The sequence below is a fragment of the Abrus precatorius genome, unplaced genomic scaffold (assembly GCF_003935025.1).
Source record: "Abrus precatorius isolate BTA unplaced genomic scaffold, Abrus_2018 Scaffold3, whole genome shotgun sequence".
In the NCBI taxonomy this organism is placed as follows: Eukaryota; Viridiplantae; Streptophyta; class Magnoliopsida; order Fabales; family Fabaceae; genus Abrus; species Abrus precatorius.
The window spans coordinates 5,050,016-5,065,596 of NW_020874373.1; the positions used below are offsets into that span (position 1 = coordinate 5,050,016).

A 15,581-nucleotide genomic window follows, 5' to 3' on the forward strand; every position below is an offset into this window, starting at 1 on the left:
TCTTTTCTCAGCCCTATATAATACATGCATGATATAACCTAAAGTCACTTGAGTTTGGCTCATCTTCATTACCTAGTGGGAATATTTGCATTTTAAATTGCACTCTACTCCATTTAGTCCACAGCGTGTGTTTGGTGGAGTAGTGGGAAATCTGCTATAATTTTTATTCACTCGTGTTGTGCTAAGTTTTGGTCGCCACACCAATTATATATGTTTCGGATCTAAATTCAGTATAGTTTTTGCCAAATTTTTTTTTATGTTTTTACATTTTTACTTAAGCGAAAATACAAACTTTTGCCTAAATATATGTTTCTCCAAAGGAAAAAGAAAAAGGCTAACTATCTCATAATTTTACCTTTCTTTTTCCTTCCATTGATGAATAACAGACATGACTAGACAATTCACTTCCATTGGGCAAGCCGAAGCCAACAATTTGAAAATTTGCAAGGACACGAATCTGTGATTCGTGGTGTGATTAGAATTTTGAACTGTGTTGTTTTCTTTTTTAAATTATGGTGAGCCACAGGTGCTGGAAGGCTTAAACAAACAAAATTATATTAATCTCCCAAATTACTTTCTCAAAATTACAAATGATGTATACAAAAAGTGAAGGGAGGTTGAGGGTCTCCCAACATGTATGCAAACCAGCTCTATAAGTCAATAAATTTAACTAGTTTTGTAAAATATTAATATAAAATTTTGTTAGTGGGGTTTAAATCTATGGTTCTATAATTAACTAAAGTAACATCAATTTTTACATTTCAGTTATATGTTAATTATATTTTTTTTATTTACTACACACACATATTTTATATAGGGCCAATCATCAATTCAATTAGAATATAAACAAACTTAAGAAGATACAAATAAAAATATTGGTGTGTGAAAAAAAATTCCTTTACCATTGAAGCAACAAAAGCAGCTAGAACTGCGTATAAGTACAAAGGCCCAAATAGAGAGGCCTACCCCACCAAATCCAGCAGAGTACGTCGGATTTATTTATTTTCTTTGATCATCATGTAGGAAATTAAACAAATCTTTTTTTATTTTCTTTATATCTGTTATCTTTTTAAGAATTTTTTTTATTTATCTAACACTTTTAAAAGTTTAAAATAATATTAATTATATATCTTTAATTAAAAATAGTTAATTAATCAACAATACAAACAAAAACATATAGCAAACAATTAGATAATAACTTTAATAACAATTGAAACATTGAGTTTATTTTTCAATTCTTGTGTCAAAATTAAACCTTAAAATAAAAGAATGGAGTATATATACGTGTGTAAAACAGGTTATATTGTCAAAATTTTAATATTGATTTCTTCATTCTGTAGCAATAACTTAGTGCTTTACCTTCTTTCGTTCTTTTTCAATAGTACTTTACCTTCTATAAAATCTACCTTAAACTATATTTGAATCTAGGAAATTGGGCCCGCTGCTTTATGGCCCAATCAATCATCTTGCACACAGGTAATAAAAGCAAAGCTTCGTGGACCCAAAAGAAAAAATCTTTTAAATTTTGTTGATAAACTTCCATTGATAAATGTTTTACAAATATACATAACTTTGTACTGAATTTTATAGTATTCTGCTTTAAACGAATTGACTTTCGTCGTATATATGTAGTGAGTAAATATAGATCATGAGCTTAATCTCGTCCAAACGCATTTTGAGTCATGTTTTTGTAAATTATAATTATTAGCATATAATAATATTACAATACCAAAAAAAAGTTTATAACTAGACACTTAATGTGAACATTTCTTTATTTAAGTATTTGTGGCACACATATCATAAATAAAATAAGGTCAGGCTAAGCATAAAATAATTAATAAATTTTTCAAGACGGTGTGACCGTAATTGGGTTGTTGATAGACGATTATTGAAATTTATTTTAGAAATGACTTCTCGAAATTATCCTTTAAGTTGAGGATAATATTTAATGTTTCTTTTTGTTAAAAAGGATAATTAATTATGGTCGATGTTGTTGAATATGCTAAATAAAAAGTCTTAACGATAACAATTTCATTCGTTACTATAAAGAGAGAAAATATGTTCACTGTTCAAAAGAAAATGTGAAAAAAGAAAGAAAGAAAAAAAATAAGAGAGTGTTTATTTTCTTTTTTAAAAACATTTTTCTGTTTTTAAAAATAAAATTCAATACAAATTTGTATTATATTATATTTTTAAAAATAAAAAATTGTTTTTAAAACAGTAATAAAAAATACCCTAAATGTTTTAGTTACATGAGATGCTCCTAAACGAGTACCTGCACTGATTAAATGTTTGAGCAAAAATGTTAAGTAATTATATATTTGTAATATAATAAATATTTTTATTTCTTAAATCAATGTTTTAAGGACTCATTCATTAGCATTATCCATATAAGACATGTGAAGCTTTTCATTTTTATTTTTTCTTTTTCAAATTGTGTAGCTATCAATGTATCATTTTCGTGAAAGAAATACGATTGAACCCCATGCTTTTCCCAAATGCCTCGAATCTAATCAAATATGATCCATTCCAATACTCGATATTTAGAAGCACAAAACCTAACTGATGAAACGATAAACATTACATCGCCAATCATCGATGATCAGCAAGCTTATCTCCATTCTCTTCTGTGGAGTGGAGGATCATCTTTTAATTACTTTCGTCCAATCACAAGCCCCTATGTTGTGGGACCAAATAACCAGCTGTTTACAACCTGCGTGTTATGTTGTATTCTTCTCTCTCTCTCCCTTAAAGTGCATTATTAGTAAATGGCATTTCAAGGTGGTGGGGGCCAATATACACTCTTACCCATCAAAACCGAACTTTCCATATTCGGACGCAAGAATTTAGGTTTAGAAAACTGTTTATCTCACATATTTGTTTTTTTTTTTTTGTTGTTAATATCAAGTCATTTGACAAAGACAGAGAAATTAAGGAGATTCTTTTTAAATGGATATAAGGATAAGTATAAATGATGTGTGATTCTTATGGATAGATATGAAAATAGTTATGATTGTTTCCTACCATATTTTTTACACTCATTTTACATCACTTATTAAAATTATTACTATTTTTTTTCTTTTGTCTATCTTTTCTCTCAAGAGTATATATACACACCCTAATATTGTGAAAAACATTACTTTTTACTAAAGACTCTGATGTAACTTACTGTGCCGAGTAATTAGAATATTCCTGTACTCTCAGTAAAAGTGCTGCGATTTGGAAAAAAATAGAAAGAAACTATACACTAATGATTCAACTCAAACTTACAAAGTAGCCAGTTCAGATGATCAACCCCATAACTCCCAGAATTTGGCATGCAGATGGGTTGAGATTAGGTCAATGAAAATCGCGAGTCGTACGCGTAAGCTCATTAGACACAGATCGAATGTATTAATTTATCTAATAAACACTGTTAACATATCTTACATTAATTAAGAATATAATCAAAATACTCTTTCTAAAATTTGAATAATCTTTTTCTCTAAGTTAACTTTTAGAATCAAATTCTGTCCATTTTTTGTATGATAAAAGTTTATCAAATCTAATTTTATAAATTTCATACTTTCAAAAATATATTCAAATGCATGGGTTTGGGTAGAATAAATGACACAGAATATAAAGTTTTTAATTGTTAACAAAAACTTAAAACTTTTAAATAATGACATATACCCTTTTTTTTAAACTGTTGCAATTCATATCTGAAATACAAATTAAATCATCGGATTGTTCTTGTACCGGTTTCTCTTTATAACTATAAAAGGCCACAAAAGTGAGCCGTTTCCCCCTGAACGCTTCTCTTCTCAGAAGCTTAAGCTCTATCGTCCTAGCTAGTCGCTCTCTTTCTAATTTACAATTTTTGATTCATTATATCATTCTGTTTGGTACGATATTCTTGTTATTTGCTTTTGTAAAGATAATAATATCCAAGTATTTTTTTTCCTCTTCTTTTAGATTAAAAAAAAAAAAGTTTTTCTGTAAAAGCACGTTGATTTCATTTCGATATATGGCTTTTATTATTATCAGTATGTTGTATCCTATCTAAACTTTGACAGTTTCATTACATTGGCATGGTTTTGTTTTATTATAATTTATTCTTCATTCAAAGTCATTATAATATATTGCCTTTTCATAATATATTGTTGTCTACAGGTTTATTTTGCTTCCACTATAAATGAAAAACAACATAAGCATTGACTCACAACAATAAAATTCTCTCTTATTTATAATTTTTTTCTACTTCCTTTTTTTTCTTTTTTTGAACAATTATTTGTGAGATTCTTCTAGTTTTGACTGTACAGACTTAAGCACACAATTGTGTCTTGGGAAGAAATCTGGGTATATATCTAATTACACAAAAATATCTTATTGGAATTTGTTTTTAAGGCAGTGACAATTATCATCTTTTTTTGAATTTCTCTTACAAATTTTAATTTTATCATTAAGGGAATTGGAACGGTCATTTTTATTAGTGAAGCACTGTCACTATCAAAATTAATTAGTCGATTAAAATATCATTTTCATAAATTAATATATATGCACAGTTGCATATATAATATGATAGAAGATATCGTTCAAAGAATTTGGTTATGATTTTTGTGTTGTTTTCAGCAGTAAGCGATCGATATGGGTTGGAGTGGATGTCACAAAAACCTAATCTCGATGACCGCTTTTACAGTGGCCTTGGTTTTCGTTCAACATGTGAAGTGTGAGGAGGTTCACGACTCAGACCGCATATCACTTGAGCAGGGTGGCTTCGTTCAACGAAGGGGCACCAATTTCATTCTGAATAACAAGCGTTTCTACTTCAATGGATTCAATGCTTATTGGTTAATGTACATGGCATCTGACCCATCCACAAGGTCCAAAGTCACTGGCATTTTACAACAAGCTTCTAACCATGGTTTAACTGTTGCAAGAACTTGGGCTTTTAATGATGGAGCGTACAGAGCCCTTCAGGTTTCTCTCGGTTCCTATGACGAGAAAGTATTCAGGGTATTGCATCTTCAATTAATATTCTTTTTAATTCTACCAATATGACAAAGTTATTTTTGTTATATAGTCTCAAAGATATCATTATTTTCTTCCATCGAGATTGAAACTAATTTTAATTTCTAAAAATAAGGTACGATACTTAGATTTTATTTTTTTGTTATTTATAGTTTACATGCTACGTGGTTCTTTATTTACTGATGAAAGTGCATGCGTAGGGACTGGACTTTGTAATATCAGAAGCAGGAAAATATGGTGTACGATTGATACTGAGTTTGGTGAACAATTGGAAAGATTTTGGAGGGAAAAACCAGTATGTCCAATGGGTAAGGGAACATGGCGGGTACGTGAACAGCGAAGATGACTTCTTTACGCACCCCGTTGTTAGGCAACACTACAAAAACCATATTAAGGTAAGCGAATGAAAGCATGCATGACCTTGTTGCCACGTCTAAGTTAATTACGTGTAGCTTTAGACATTATTAGGTTAATTAAATGCATGCATGACAACTATTAAGTAGTTGATAATTTCTATTCTATTTAAGCATGCGCTAAGTAATCCCACTTGGATAAAATTTTATGTATTGTCCTATAATACTTATTAAATATATCAAAATGAACCACTTGAATCATAAAATATACTATACGTATAAACGATTCACATATTCGGGTAAGGGCTTTTTGACCCCGCGAAATATTACATCTTACGATTTATACATTTACATGAAGAAGTGATAGAAATTTATGTCTTTCTTTTCACACACAAATGGATGTGTAGACGATAGGATGTAGGATTTTAGACCGTACTTAAAATCAAAATGAGTAATTTAATACCGTTAAAATATATATTTCAACCTTTGTATATAATAAATATTACTTAATTTTAAATAATGAAATAATGTTATTTTTATGAATTTATTATGAAAATTCGGAAGTTTTTAATTTCCAGCACAACCATACATAAAGAAAGAGAAATAACAATAATTGCATTCTTACCGCTTTAATCAATTCCTATACCAAATTTTTTGTATAAAACAAGATTTCATTAAATAGTAGGATAACGAGAGGTCAAGTAATTAAGGCCAGTCACCATCATAAATCTTCATATTATTATAATATCGTTATTATTTCCTTGTCCAACAATTCCCGAATTAAAACGTTGGTAATTAATTTTCTCTGGTTTATAAATATGCAGGCTGTGCTGACAAGAAAAAACTCTATAACTGGGGTGGTATATAAGGACGATCCTGCCATTTTTGCTTGGGAACTTATGAACGAACCACGTTCCCAACACGACAACTCCGGAAAAATTATTCAGGTCCTTTTCTGATAATCGCAGCTAGCTAGCTATAAATATTACTCAACAAACTTAATTAGCCACACACGCAATACACATAGTATCCATGCTCGTGGCTTAATTTCTTTCCAGATAATTTGACAACAAAAATATTGCATAATTATCCTTATATATGATTCCTTTCCTTGAATTCATGATGCCTAAAAGAAATAGGCCACCCAATTTTAAAAGAGCCAAGAACAATATTATGATTATCATAGAGATGTGGACATTATTGATTCTGAGGAATAAATAAATCATTAAATTCCATTAAAAAATATTAAACTCTTGGTCACCGATATTTCAAATATGTACATAGATGATAATTGATGAGTATTTTCCTTTTGCAGGAATGGGTGACTGAGATGGCTGCCTACGTCAAATCCATTGATAGAATTCATTTGCTGGAAATAGGACTCGAAGGGTTCTATGGTGAAACAATACCAGAAAAAAAACAAATCAATCCTGGATACCAACTTATTGGTACTGATTTCATATCTAACAACCGAGTTCCCCATGTCGATTTTGCCACTATCCATCTTTACCCTGAACAATGGTACTTATAAATACAAAATTTTTTAACTCATGAATATTAATTATACATGCACAAACAACAAGTGTTCTCTATAATTAAAATAAATTATTATTATACATGGATGAAGGTTGCCAGGCTCAAGCGAAGCTGCTCAAAATGCATTTGTTGACAAATGGGTACAAGAACATATTAAAGATGCCAAAAATGTTCTGGGGAAGCCTATTGTTGTTGGTGAGTTTGGCAAGTCTTCAAAGTTGTATAACGTGGAAGAAAGGGACAATTACATGAGAAAATTGTACAGTGCCATATATAATAGCGCCAGTAGTGGGGGACCCTGTGCTGGTGGGCTTTTTTGGCAACTCATGGCTCAAGGAATGGATGGTTTACGAGATGGTTATGAAATAATCTTCGAGGAGAGTCCTTCAACTACCACAATTATAGATCAGCAATCTCGCAAAATGTCAAGTCTTGCTTAGTAGATAAGCATTTCGCCTGTAGCTCTCGTGTAATAAATTTGTTTCTTATTAAAAGTTCTACCTTAATTGGGTGTGGGAATAAATTAAGAAAATGTAAGAGTCATAAATATAATAGATGAATAGGTCCAACACAATTTCCTTTTCTGATCCCCCTATAACCTGTAAAGATCGGTTCCTTATATAAGAAAATAAACGTCCCAAACAATGTTCATTTCTTATTGTCCGTTTAGATAGCATTTATAATTTTGAATCATGTTGCACCGTAACAAATTGAATTTGCATGGTGACATAAGTGTTTGCTTTAATTTATTTAAATCAGCTTTATGAAAATAAAACATTTTAAATTCAATTTTATCAAAATTTAACCGGATGAAATAAGTATGTTGAATTTTCTATGAACTATTCTTAAATCGCGCGAGTAGAATTAATTTTGTCTAAAATATGGATCACATTTTCTGACTACATATAATTTCTTTTTCAAGGATTTGAGTAGGTGACTGCATGTCTACCCATGGATGAAATGTTTTGCCTCCTTTCCTATATCTCAAATGAATTAAAAAACGACAACTTAGGAAAGATGTTTGTATCGGAAACAGCAACAAATGTTGTTATCCCTTTTTAATGAAATTGTTCCATGTTACTTTGCTATGCATATTTTTGAGACTGATGGAAATGGACGAGTTCCATTAAGTGATGTATTAGTAGAAATGTAGAATGCACCAAACTTTGAACTTGGGGTCCAACCAGAAGAAGATCCCTCCAATCTAATCAAACATCTTCAGTTTTTGGCAAAATGCCTCTAAATCAACTCCACCGATTTTTCCCCAAGAGATAGAGCCCGAAACTCTTTGCAAATCTCCGAAACTTCGGTTCTTTTGCCTCTTTGCATTTTGCTTTTCTTTAGGTTTCAATTTTTTGGTCTTGTTTTAATAAGTTTATTCAAGTTTTTTTGTGTGAAAAAGTTTTAAAGAGATAATATATATTGCTTTGGGTTTTGTGGTTCACCACTAAATACGTGTTTCAGCTGAAGTGATTTTAAATTCAATTTTGAAATAATTTAAATTTAACTATAATTAAAAATAAATTTAAACCGAAGTGATTTATATATAGTTTTTTTATGTAAAAAATAAAGTGTTATTAATTAACGTAATAATAATCCTATTATTTCTGAATCTTATTTGCTCCATGCTCGTTACTTTTGTCATATCAAGGCCATATGCGTGCCTCGGACGGCACGCTACTCCTTTAATTTCACGTCAACTTTTTGTGTTTTTTGGATTAGTTAAAATAAATGAATAGATTATTTTAATAATTATGTATATAATTTATTATTGGAATAATTAATTATATGAAATAAATTTTATGTTTGAATATGTTCAATGAAAAATAATTTTAAAATAATATATTAAATTTAAATTATGTAAACTGATTAATTTTTAAAATTTAAAATATAAATAGTGTAATAATTATTTTATATTTTAAAACAATTCATTATTAAAAATAAAATAAGAAAATAAAAATTAACTAAAAAAATATGTTAATAGTTTTTAATCATAAATTTCAAAATTTTTATTTATCTTGAATAAATAAATTTTTTTAAAAAAATAATAAATTTTATAAAAGCGTGTTGCCCTTAATCCTTTGCAAATGCTGCATAATTGCGTAGAAGAAATCTTTCTTGTATAATCTATGAACAGTTTATACATGATAAAAAAAATGCTTTAATATATTTATAAGTTAAAAAACAAAAATAGTTATTAAAAATATTGATACTATAAATACATTAAAATTCTTATAATGGCCTAAATAAAATAAAATAATGTTATATTTAACAAAATATTATTATAAAAATATATATACATTCATTTAAAAAAAATTTAAACTATTATAACAATATCAAGAGTAAAAATAATACTATAATTTGATCAAAAATATTTTTTAATAACTAATAATTAAATGATATTGGGAATAATGATAAAATAATATAATCATAAAAATAAAATATTTAATAAATAATTTTTAGAACGACAGTTGATTCTTTTAAATTATTACATCACTTTTATAATTTTTTTATTTTAATAATTCACTGTAAGATTAATTAAAATTTATTTTTACATTTAAAAAATAATATTTTTAATTGATGTCTTTTCTATTTATTTTTTAATACAGAGAGTGGATTCTATAATTTGTTTTATAATTTTCCTTTCTGTATTAAATAATTTTTAATCTTAAATATCAGTATTTTATAATGCTTTACATCGCTATATTATAACTTATAAGATCTAGTTTTGTTAAATCTGAATTAATAATTATAGGTTAATTTGCACTCACAAATGTGCTTATCGAACCTGTAAAATCACAGAGATGTTGTCAAATCTTGGAAGAACATTACTCCCTGTTCTCAAATAATCCAGTCCTTTTAGCCATCACAAATGGTGGCATGGAGTAACAAAATCTCATACTAAGTGGATTTAAAAATAGAATCGAGTTTATAAATGTGTTGTGTTAGTGATAACACAATTTATATATACTTTTTTTGAGTGGTGTGATTTATAATTCTTGAGTTAGCTAATTATGAATTACTGGTGTTGACATTATTTATGATTCTTGAACAAAGGAACTTCAACTTAATAACATTCTCGAGTGTAAACCACAGGAACTTATATATTGTCATTAACCACAACTATATTTCTCTTATTCCCCCCGTAATATTCAATAATGCAAATAATCTCAACTAATTATTAACCATTTTGGCTTATAACAGCGATACAAATAAAGCTATAAAAGAATTTGAATGAGTGAACAAAAAATGTTTGGGTCAAATGAATCTGTACTTCCTTGATTCCATGATGGAAGATTCAAAAATTGATACTTGAGCCCTTATTTATAGGACCATAGAGTTTATTCTGAGTGAAAAATTGAAGGTGGCATGTACCTTCCATTGATGCCTTTGAAGCTTTAATTTCTCACCACTTCACACCCATCGTTAAATGATTGTACCATTGCTTATTATAGAATCTTTGAACACAACCGTGATTCCTGATCGAATATAAAACCCCTCTGTGGGTCTGTCTGCTTCCTGCACATTCTGCATCCCAACTACAATTGTCATTTAACTGTAATCAAAATACAATATTTAGGTAAATTACACTCTAATCTTACAAGTTAGGTTTAAATTACTCTTTTCATCTTAAAAATTGCATTTCCCCCCCTAAATTATACTTTAATATATTTTAATGTAAATGATCCTCTTGACCGTAACAAACTACTACAAATAACTTCCTTAGAAACAAATTTTTTCCTCTCTCTGAGTTTCAACATTATTAGCTAATTTTAAACTCTCTATTATAAATCTTAAGACTAATGAATTTTTAAACACTCTTACTCTCAGTTTTAAGACTATACCCTGTTTTTTATTTTATCTTTTAAAAGTTCAAGATCAATATTTTTTTTTTTAATTTAATTACTGCTGAAATTGAGAATTATAGAAAGAGAAATTTGTATCTAAAATGTTAGTTTAAATTTAAAAATTAAATTATCACCTATATTGTTTTTTCAAGGAAAATGACTGTAATTATCTGAAATAAAAAATGGAAAAATAATGATGACAGTTTCTTTAACCAACAAGGCATATTCTCAATCATTTCTAATCTATTGTATAAAGTATTTTTGTCAATAGTAAAGTGAGGATGAAGTACTATTATCAAGAGTATTCTATTAACCTATAAATATATAAATAAACCTAAACAATAACATACAATTGGGTGACCATCAAACAAAGCCTTGGTATAGAAAGGTTTGGCGCCATCATTGAAGGACCAACTAATTACCCACATGTATCCAGGGATTAAATTAACCTAAAATGATACCAACTAAATTGTGTTTAGTCTACAAACAAATTACAAGCCGCATGTCCTCCACATGTAACATGATACCCTTGTGGAAGTATAGCTAAATGGTTCTACATCCAAGACCAATAACATCAAAAGAATAGCTATGTATTGAAGAACCCATTTGCCCCAACTTCTGAAAATAAAGAAGTAGAGCTCTGTTTCGAAACTAATCAAAATCATGTCAAATTATATTTTAATAATAAAATTATAATTTATAGAGTTAAAATAAATTCACGTTTGAGTGAATTTGAATTCAATCTAAACAGAGAAAAAATAAGTAGGGTTTCAACAGCTAGGATATTACTTACTTCTTTGTTTGCAATAATTACATTGTTTCCAATTCTTGCGTTTTTGTCAATTATACAATTCCTGCACATAAAATATGATTCGTAGAGTCATAGAATAAAAGACTATATAATGTATACATTACAGAAGACACAGAAACAGTAGTTGAACTCCACATAGAATATGATACGGATCATTCTTATATTTCCACTTCAGAAGAATAATTGTGGTAACAGTTGTGTTGGTCAAGTTAAACTTTCAACTTTTCGTAACTTTGTTTATGCCCCTATGTGTATGTATGCATACACATACATGTATTGAAGGCATGCCAATCTAATGGTTAGAATCATTCAACACCATGTAAATTTGTTCATGCATTGTGCGGAAGTGTGAAAAATACGACAAAAGGAAATTCTGTTTTCAGGATTCTTACACAATTTTGGTATTTTTCCCAATGCCTATTGGAACATTCCCTGCTGCTAAAAGAGAAGCTATTTCAGCCTCTGTTTGGTAATAATCAGCACCCATAATCATGGTATCCTGTAAAGTGATTATAAATATGACTAATATGGCTTCATGTCAGGTTAAGAGAAGCTGAGCAAAAAAAAAAACACACTTCCCATACGTTGGAAAGAGAATAAAGGAAGGAAAATATGATGAGTAACATGGAACAAGAACACTTTGTTCCTAATAAATACTGTTACAATGAAGTGGATCATGATCTCAATTCAAAAAGAGAAAGGCTACCTTTAGCTGCACTCCAGAATCAAGTCTAGAGCGAACTCCCACAATGGAATGTTCAACGATGCACTCTTTTAAGAAGCAACCATCTGAAACCAAAGAATTAATTGCCTACATACAATTGACATTATTGCACAGTATCATTAGATTCTGTCAGAATCAAAGAAGCAAGCTATATGGAATAAATTTTACAGTTCTACCTGACACTTCTCCATTTTAGTTGGTGGTAGGAACCGAGGACATGTAAAAATAGGCTTGGACTGGTCATATAACTGAAACTTGGGCGGCTTCAACATGGAAGAACAATAAATTGCAGCTTGTATAAACTCACTGGATTCGGTTTTTTCACTCACACCTATAACTTTTAAATACTAAAAAACCTACCTGATCCATAAGAGCTAAGTTCGCATCAAAGAAAGATTTTATAGTCCCAATATCTTCCCAATAACCATTGAAAAGACATGCCTGTGATGAAATACAAGGGTCAAACTTGATTATTTATTAAAAAAAAAAGAGACAAACCGACTATGATAGTTCAATGCATTTATTAAAAACTACATGGACATAAAATTTGGCCAAATTCTTTCAGATTAAACAATTTGTATTACTTGAGTAGTTTTTACTTTGAGCAACTACCTGGACATTAAAATCTTTTGCAGCCATTGGAATGACCTCGGATCCAAAATCATTTGCATTAGGATAACAGCCCCTGAAATTTTGTCATTAAAGAAAAATGAAAATCACATCCTATTTGATTATTTATTTGAGTTTAAAATTAAAATACCTTCATATATATGTTCGTCCAAAGCTTTCTATAATTGACAGTATAATTCATGAAATTTGAAAAGCCAACTAGTAAAAGGTTGGCCACAGTTTATACATTCATATCAAGTTTGTCTTGGATAGAACCTAATGCCATTGCCATCGTTGGATCCAAGTAAGGTAACCAACCAACCAGTGAATAAGACTTCCACACAATATATCAATATCACCTCCATTAATTATTGCACTAAGGGAGGGACACAATAACTTCACTATTATAGAATCACCTCCCAGTTACAAAATTGATAATTCTACTAAATATTAGGGAATAAGAACCAACAGGGTAAACCCAACCTGCTAAAAGAAAAAATTACCTGAGAAGTTTCAGCAGAACATCTATTTTAAACACGTATATACCCATTGATGCAATGTATGGAAGTTTCCTTGCTTCTTGAGTTGATAGTCCAAAAATGCTCGTATCTACATGCTATGAGAACAAGTACTTCAATCAGAGAGAGGTGAATTAAGATTGACAGCTGAAGTTACAGAAGATTATCAGAGTCTTTAAGAAGAAATTGGAAAAGTAACAACCATAGATCTTAACATTTCGCCCTTGGGTTTTTCCAAGAACTGGCGTATATGTCCTCTTTCATCAACCTTCACTAATCCAAAATCAGAGGCCCGACTACAAGCAAAAAGGAAGAAAATATAAGCATTTCAGAAACCAAATGTGCACAATGGAATAGAGGAAGCTTCACTTAGAATACCTGCCATCCACTGGGAGGCAAGATACAGATATATCAGCATTTGAATCAACGTGCTTCTGCATATGAGATAAGTTATAATGTGAAATATTCACAGCAAGTTAATCAGAAAAACAATCATCAAATTAAACTCTAATACCCAACCTGAACAAGTTCCATGTAATCCATTCTATAGAGCTGATCACCACACAATATCAGAATGTTCTCTATATTTTTATGATCAGCATCCTATTCAAGTCCCACAAACTCAAATCAGTTTTGTAAGATGTAACTAAGAATGATACAAGTCTTTCTTAAACACTTGCATTTGTGGCAATCCTATGTGCTTATTGAGAAAAGGACTATTCTGCCAAATCTTCAATTTCATGAACAAGAAAAAGAACTATAGCATACCTCAAACAACCAAAGAAATTGTCTAACAGCATCAGCAGTACCTTGAAACCACTTCTTTCCTGATTCCCCAGGTGTTTGAGTTGCTGCCAATACCTACCATGACAAACTTTTAGTCTGTGTAAACCATGTTAATAAGTGTCTAGCCTGAGACATAAAAAAAGGTTAACAAAAAAGATAATAGCAATGGTAATAATAATATAAGACCAAAAAAAAAAAGCATACCTCAACAAAACCACCTCCAAAGTTAATCCCACCTCCCAAATTATACGTTCGAGCAATGTGGCGGTTTAGGGACTGAGAATTATATTGTGTGAGGACATAAATTTTATTAATTCCACTGTTAATACAATTACTCATTGGTATGTCCACCAACCTATAGCATCCTCCAAATGGCACCTGAGCATCACATTACATGCAAAATGAATATACCCTATGCCTGGAATAATAACATTAAAAGACACACAGAGGTTAGTGAATTTAATAGCTTACAGCAGGTTTAGCCCTTCTTTGAGTAAGTGGGAATAGACGAGTTCCTGCTCCCCCACCTAATATGATGGATGCAACAGTCTTTGGGTTGGCTTCTCTTCCAGCAAGTATTGGTGATTGAAGGGCCTGAAATGCAATATTATCTAGGTAAATTCATATTCAATCTACAAGTCCTCATATCCTGATTGAAAAGAACATAATTATGGTTGCTCTCCATGACCATGAGTACTTTGTAAACTTAAGTAACGAGGTAAAAATTAAGTCAATAATCAGGGATCAAGTTCGGTCAAAGTCAAAATCAGGATAAACAAGTCCAAGGCTTTCAATGGAGCAGAAATTGTTAATGGGAACGTGAAGTATATCATATTATCATAACATTAACACTATCTAAAATACTGTTTAGGAAGGTAAGTTACCATAAAGTCATTTGCAACATCTGCAAGAGTAGAAGTAGCCAAAAATTTTCTGGTTGTGTTTCTCCGTGTAACACTCAAGAATTTTCCTAGAGGAAAACCAGATGCTATATTCTTTGAATGAGGCAAGTTCACTCTGGTGCCACAGAATGAGGAAGATGGAATCCTGTCACGGTGGAAGGATGACTTCTTTGAACCCAATGACAAGGAAAATCCATGTAACCCACTTGCCACCATCATTTCTAAATTGCCATACACCATGACAATTGTCTTTATTTGATTCTTCCCTCAGGTGGTTGAAACAATCAGGTTATTATTTAAAGCCAAAGTTTATTAGTACTAGACAGAACTAATTCAACTAGAGTATCTAAATTCTACAATATCAAAAACAAATTAATAAACATCAAACCACAACAAAACTTTCGCTCTCTACCACGCAATAATCTATAAAAGGAAAACGAATGCATATAAATGGAAATAAGAGATTTACAAGACCCTTCTGTTT

At 30.2% G+C, this 15,581-nt stretch overlaps 2 protein-coding genes across 3 annotated transcripts; one reads left to right on the plus strand and one right to left on the minus strand.

Annotated features, from left to right (window-relative positions):
• Nucleotides 1–3,778: 3,778 nt before the first annotated feature.
• LOC113862899 (mannan endo-1,4-beta-mannosidase 1-like) lies at nucleotides 3,779–7,553 on the plus strand. 2 transcript variants are annotated; one of them, XM_027496184.1, is made up of 6 exons: nucleotides 3,779–3,884; nucleotides 4,612–4,995; nucleotides 5,211–5,405; nucleotides 6,188–6,310; nucleotides 6,679–6,884; nucleotides 6,991–7,553. In XM_027496184.1, exons 2-6 carry the CDS (start codon nucleotides 4,627–4,629, stop codon nucleotides 7,337–7,339), a joined length of 1,242 nt encoding a protein of 413 aa, XP_027351985.1. In that variant the 5' UTR covers nucleotides 3,779–3,884; nucleotides 4,612–4,626; the 3' UTR covers nucleotides 7,340–7,553. The 2 variants fall into 2 exon arrangements, with proteins under 2 accessions (XP_027351985.1, XP_027351986.1); XM_027496185.1 differs by having other exon boundaries at nucleotides 3,808–3,884; nucleotides 4,612–4,959; nucleotides 6,991–7,396.
• A 2,587-nt stretch (nucleotides 7,554–10,140) lies between these two features.
• On the minus strand, nucleotides 10,141–15,337 carry LOC113861058 (glucose-1-phosphate adenylyltransferase large subunit 1-like). The gene is made up of 15 exons (XM_027493659.1): nucleotides 15,080–15,337; nucleotides 14,667–14,789; nucleotides 14,400–14,573; nucleotides 14,178–14,270; nucleotides 13,929–14,012; nucleotides 13,788–13,843; nucleotides 13,612–13,705; nucleotides 13,395–13,507; nucleotides 12,895–12,967; nucleotides 12,643–12,723; nucleotides 12,459–12,545; nucleotides 12,265–12,369; nucleotides 11,951–12,057; nucleotides 11,541–11,601; nucleotides 10,141–10,427 (listed from the first exon to the last, which is right to left on the minus strand). Exons 1-15 carry the CDS (start codon nucleotides 15,335–15,337, stop codon nucleotides 10,326–10,328), a joined length of 1,611 nt encoding a protein of 536 aa, XP_027349460.1. The 3' UTR covers nucleotides 10,141–10,325.
• Nucleotides 15,338–15,581: the final 244 nt, after the last annotated feature.

Bases quoted from the DNA above. Each gene is read 5' to 3' on its own strand.
- LOC113861058 (XM_027493659.1), bottom strand. From the start codon at position 15,337: ATGGTGTATGGCAATTTAGAAATGATGGTGGCAAGTGGGTTACATGGA. The intron at 14,271-14,399 runs GTATGCTTTTTT...TTGTCATGGTAG, and splicing joins TTGGAGGTGGTTTTGTTGAG to GTATTGGCAGCAACTCAAAC. The intron at 12,968-13,394 runs GTAATTTTTTCT...ACAAAATTTCAG, and splicing joins GTTCTGCTGAAACTTCTCAG to GGGCTGTTATCCTAATGCAA.
- LOC113862899 (XM_027496184.1), top strand. From the start codon at position 4,627: ATGGGTTGGAGTGGATGTCACAAAAACCTAATCTCGATGACCGCTTTT. The intron at 4,996-5,210 runs GTATTGCATCTT...GTGCATGCGTAG, and splicing joins ATGACGAGAAAGTATTCAGG to GGACTGGACTTTGTAATATC. The intron at 5,406-6,187 runs GTAAGCGAATGA...ATAAATATGCAG, and splicing joins ACTACAAAAACCATATTAAG to GCTGTGCTGACAAGAAAAAA.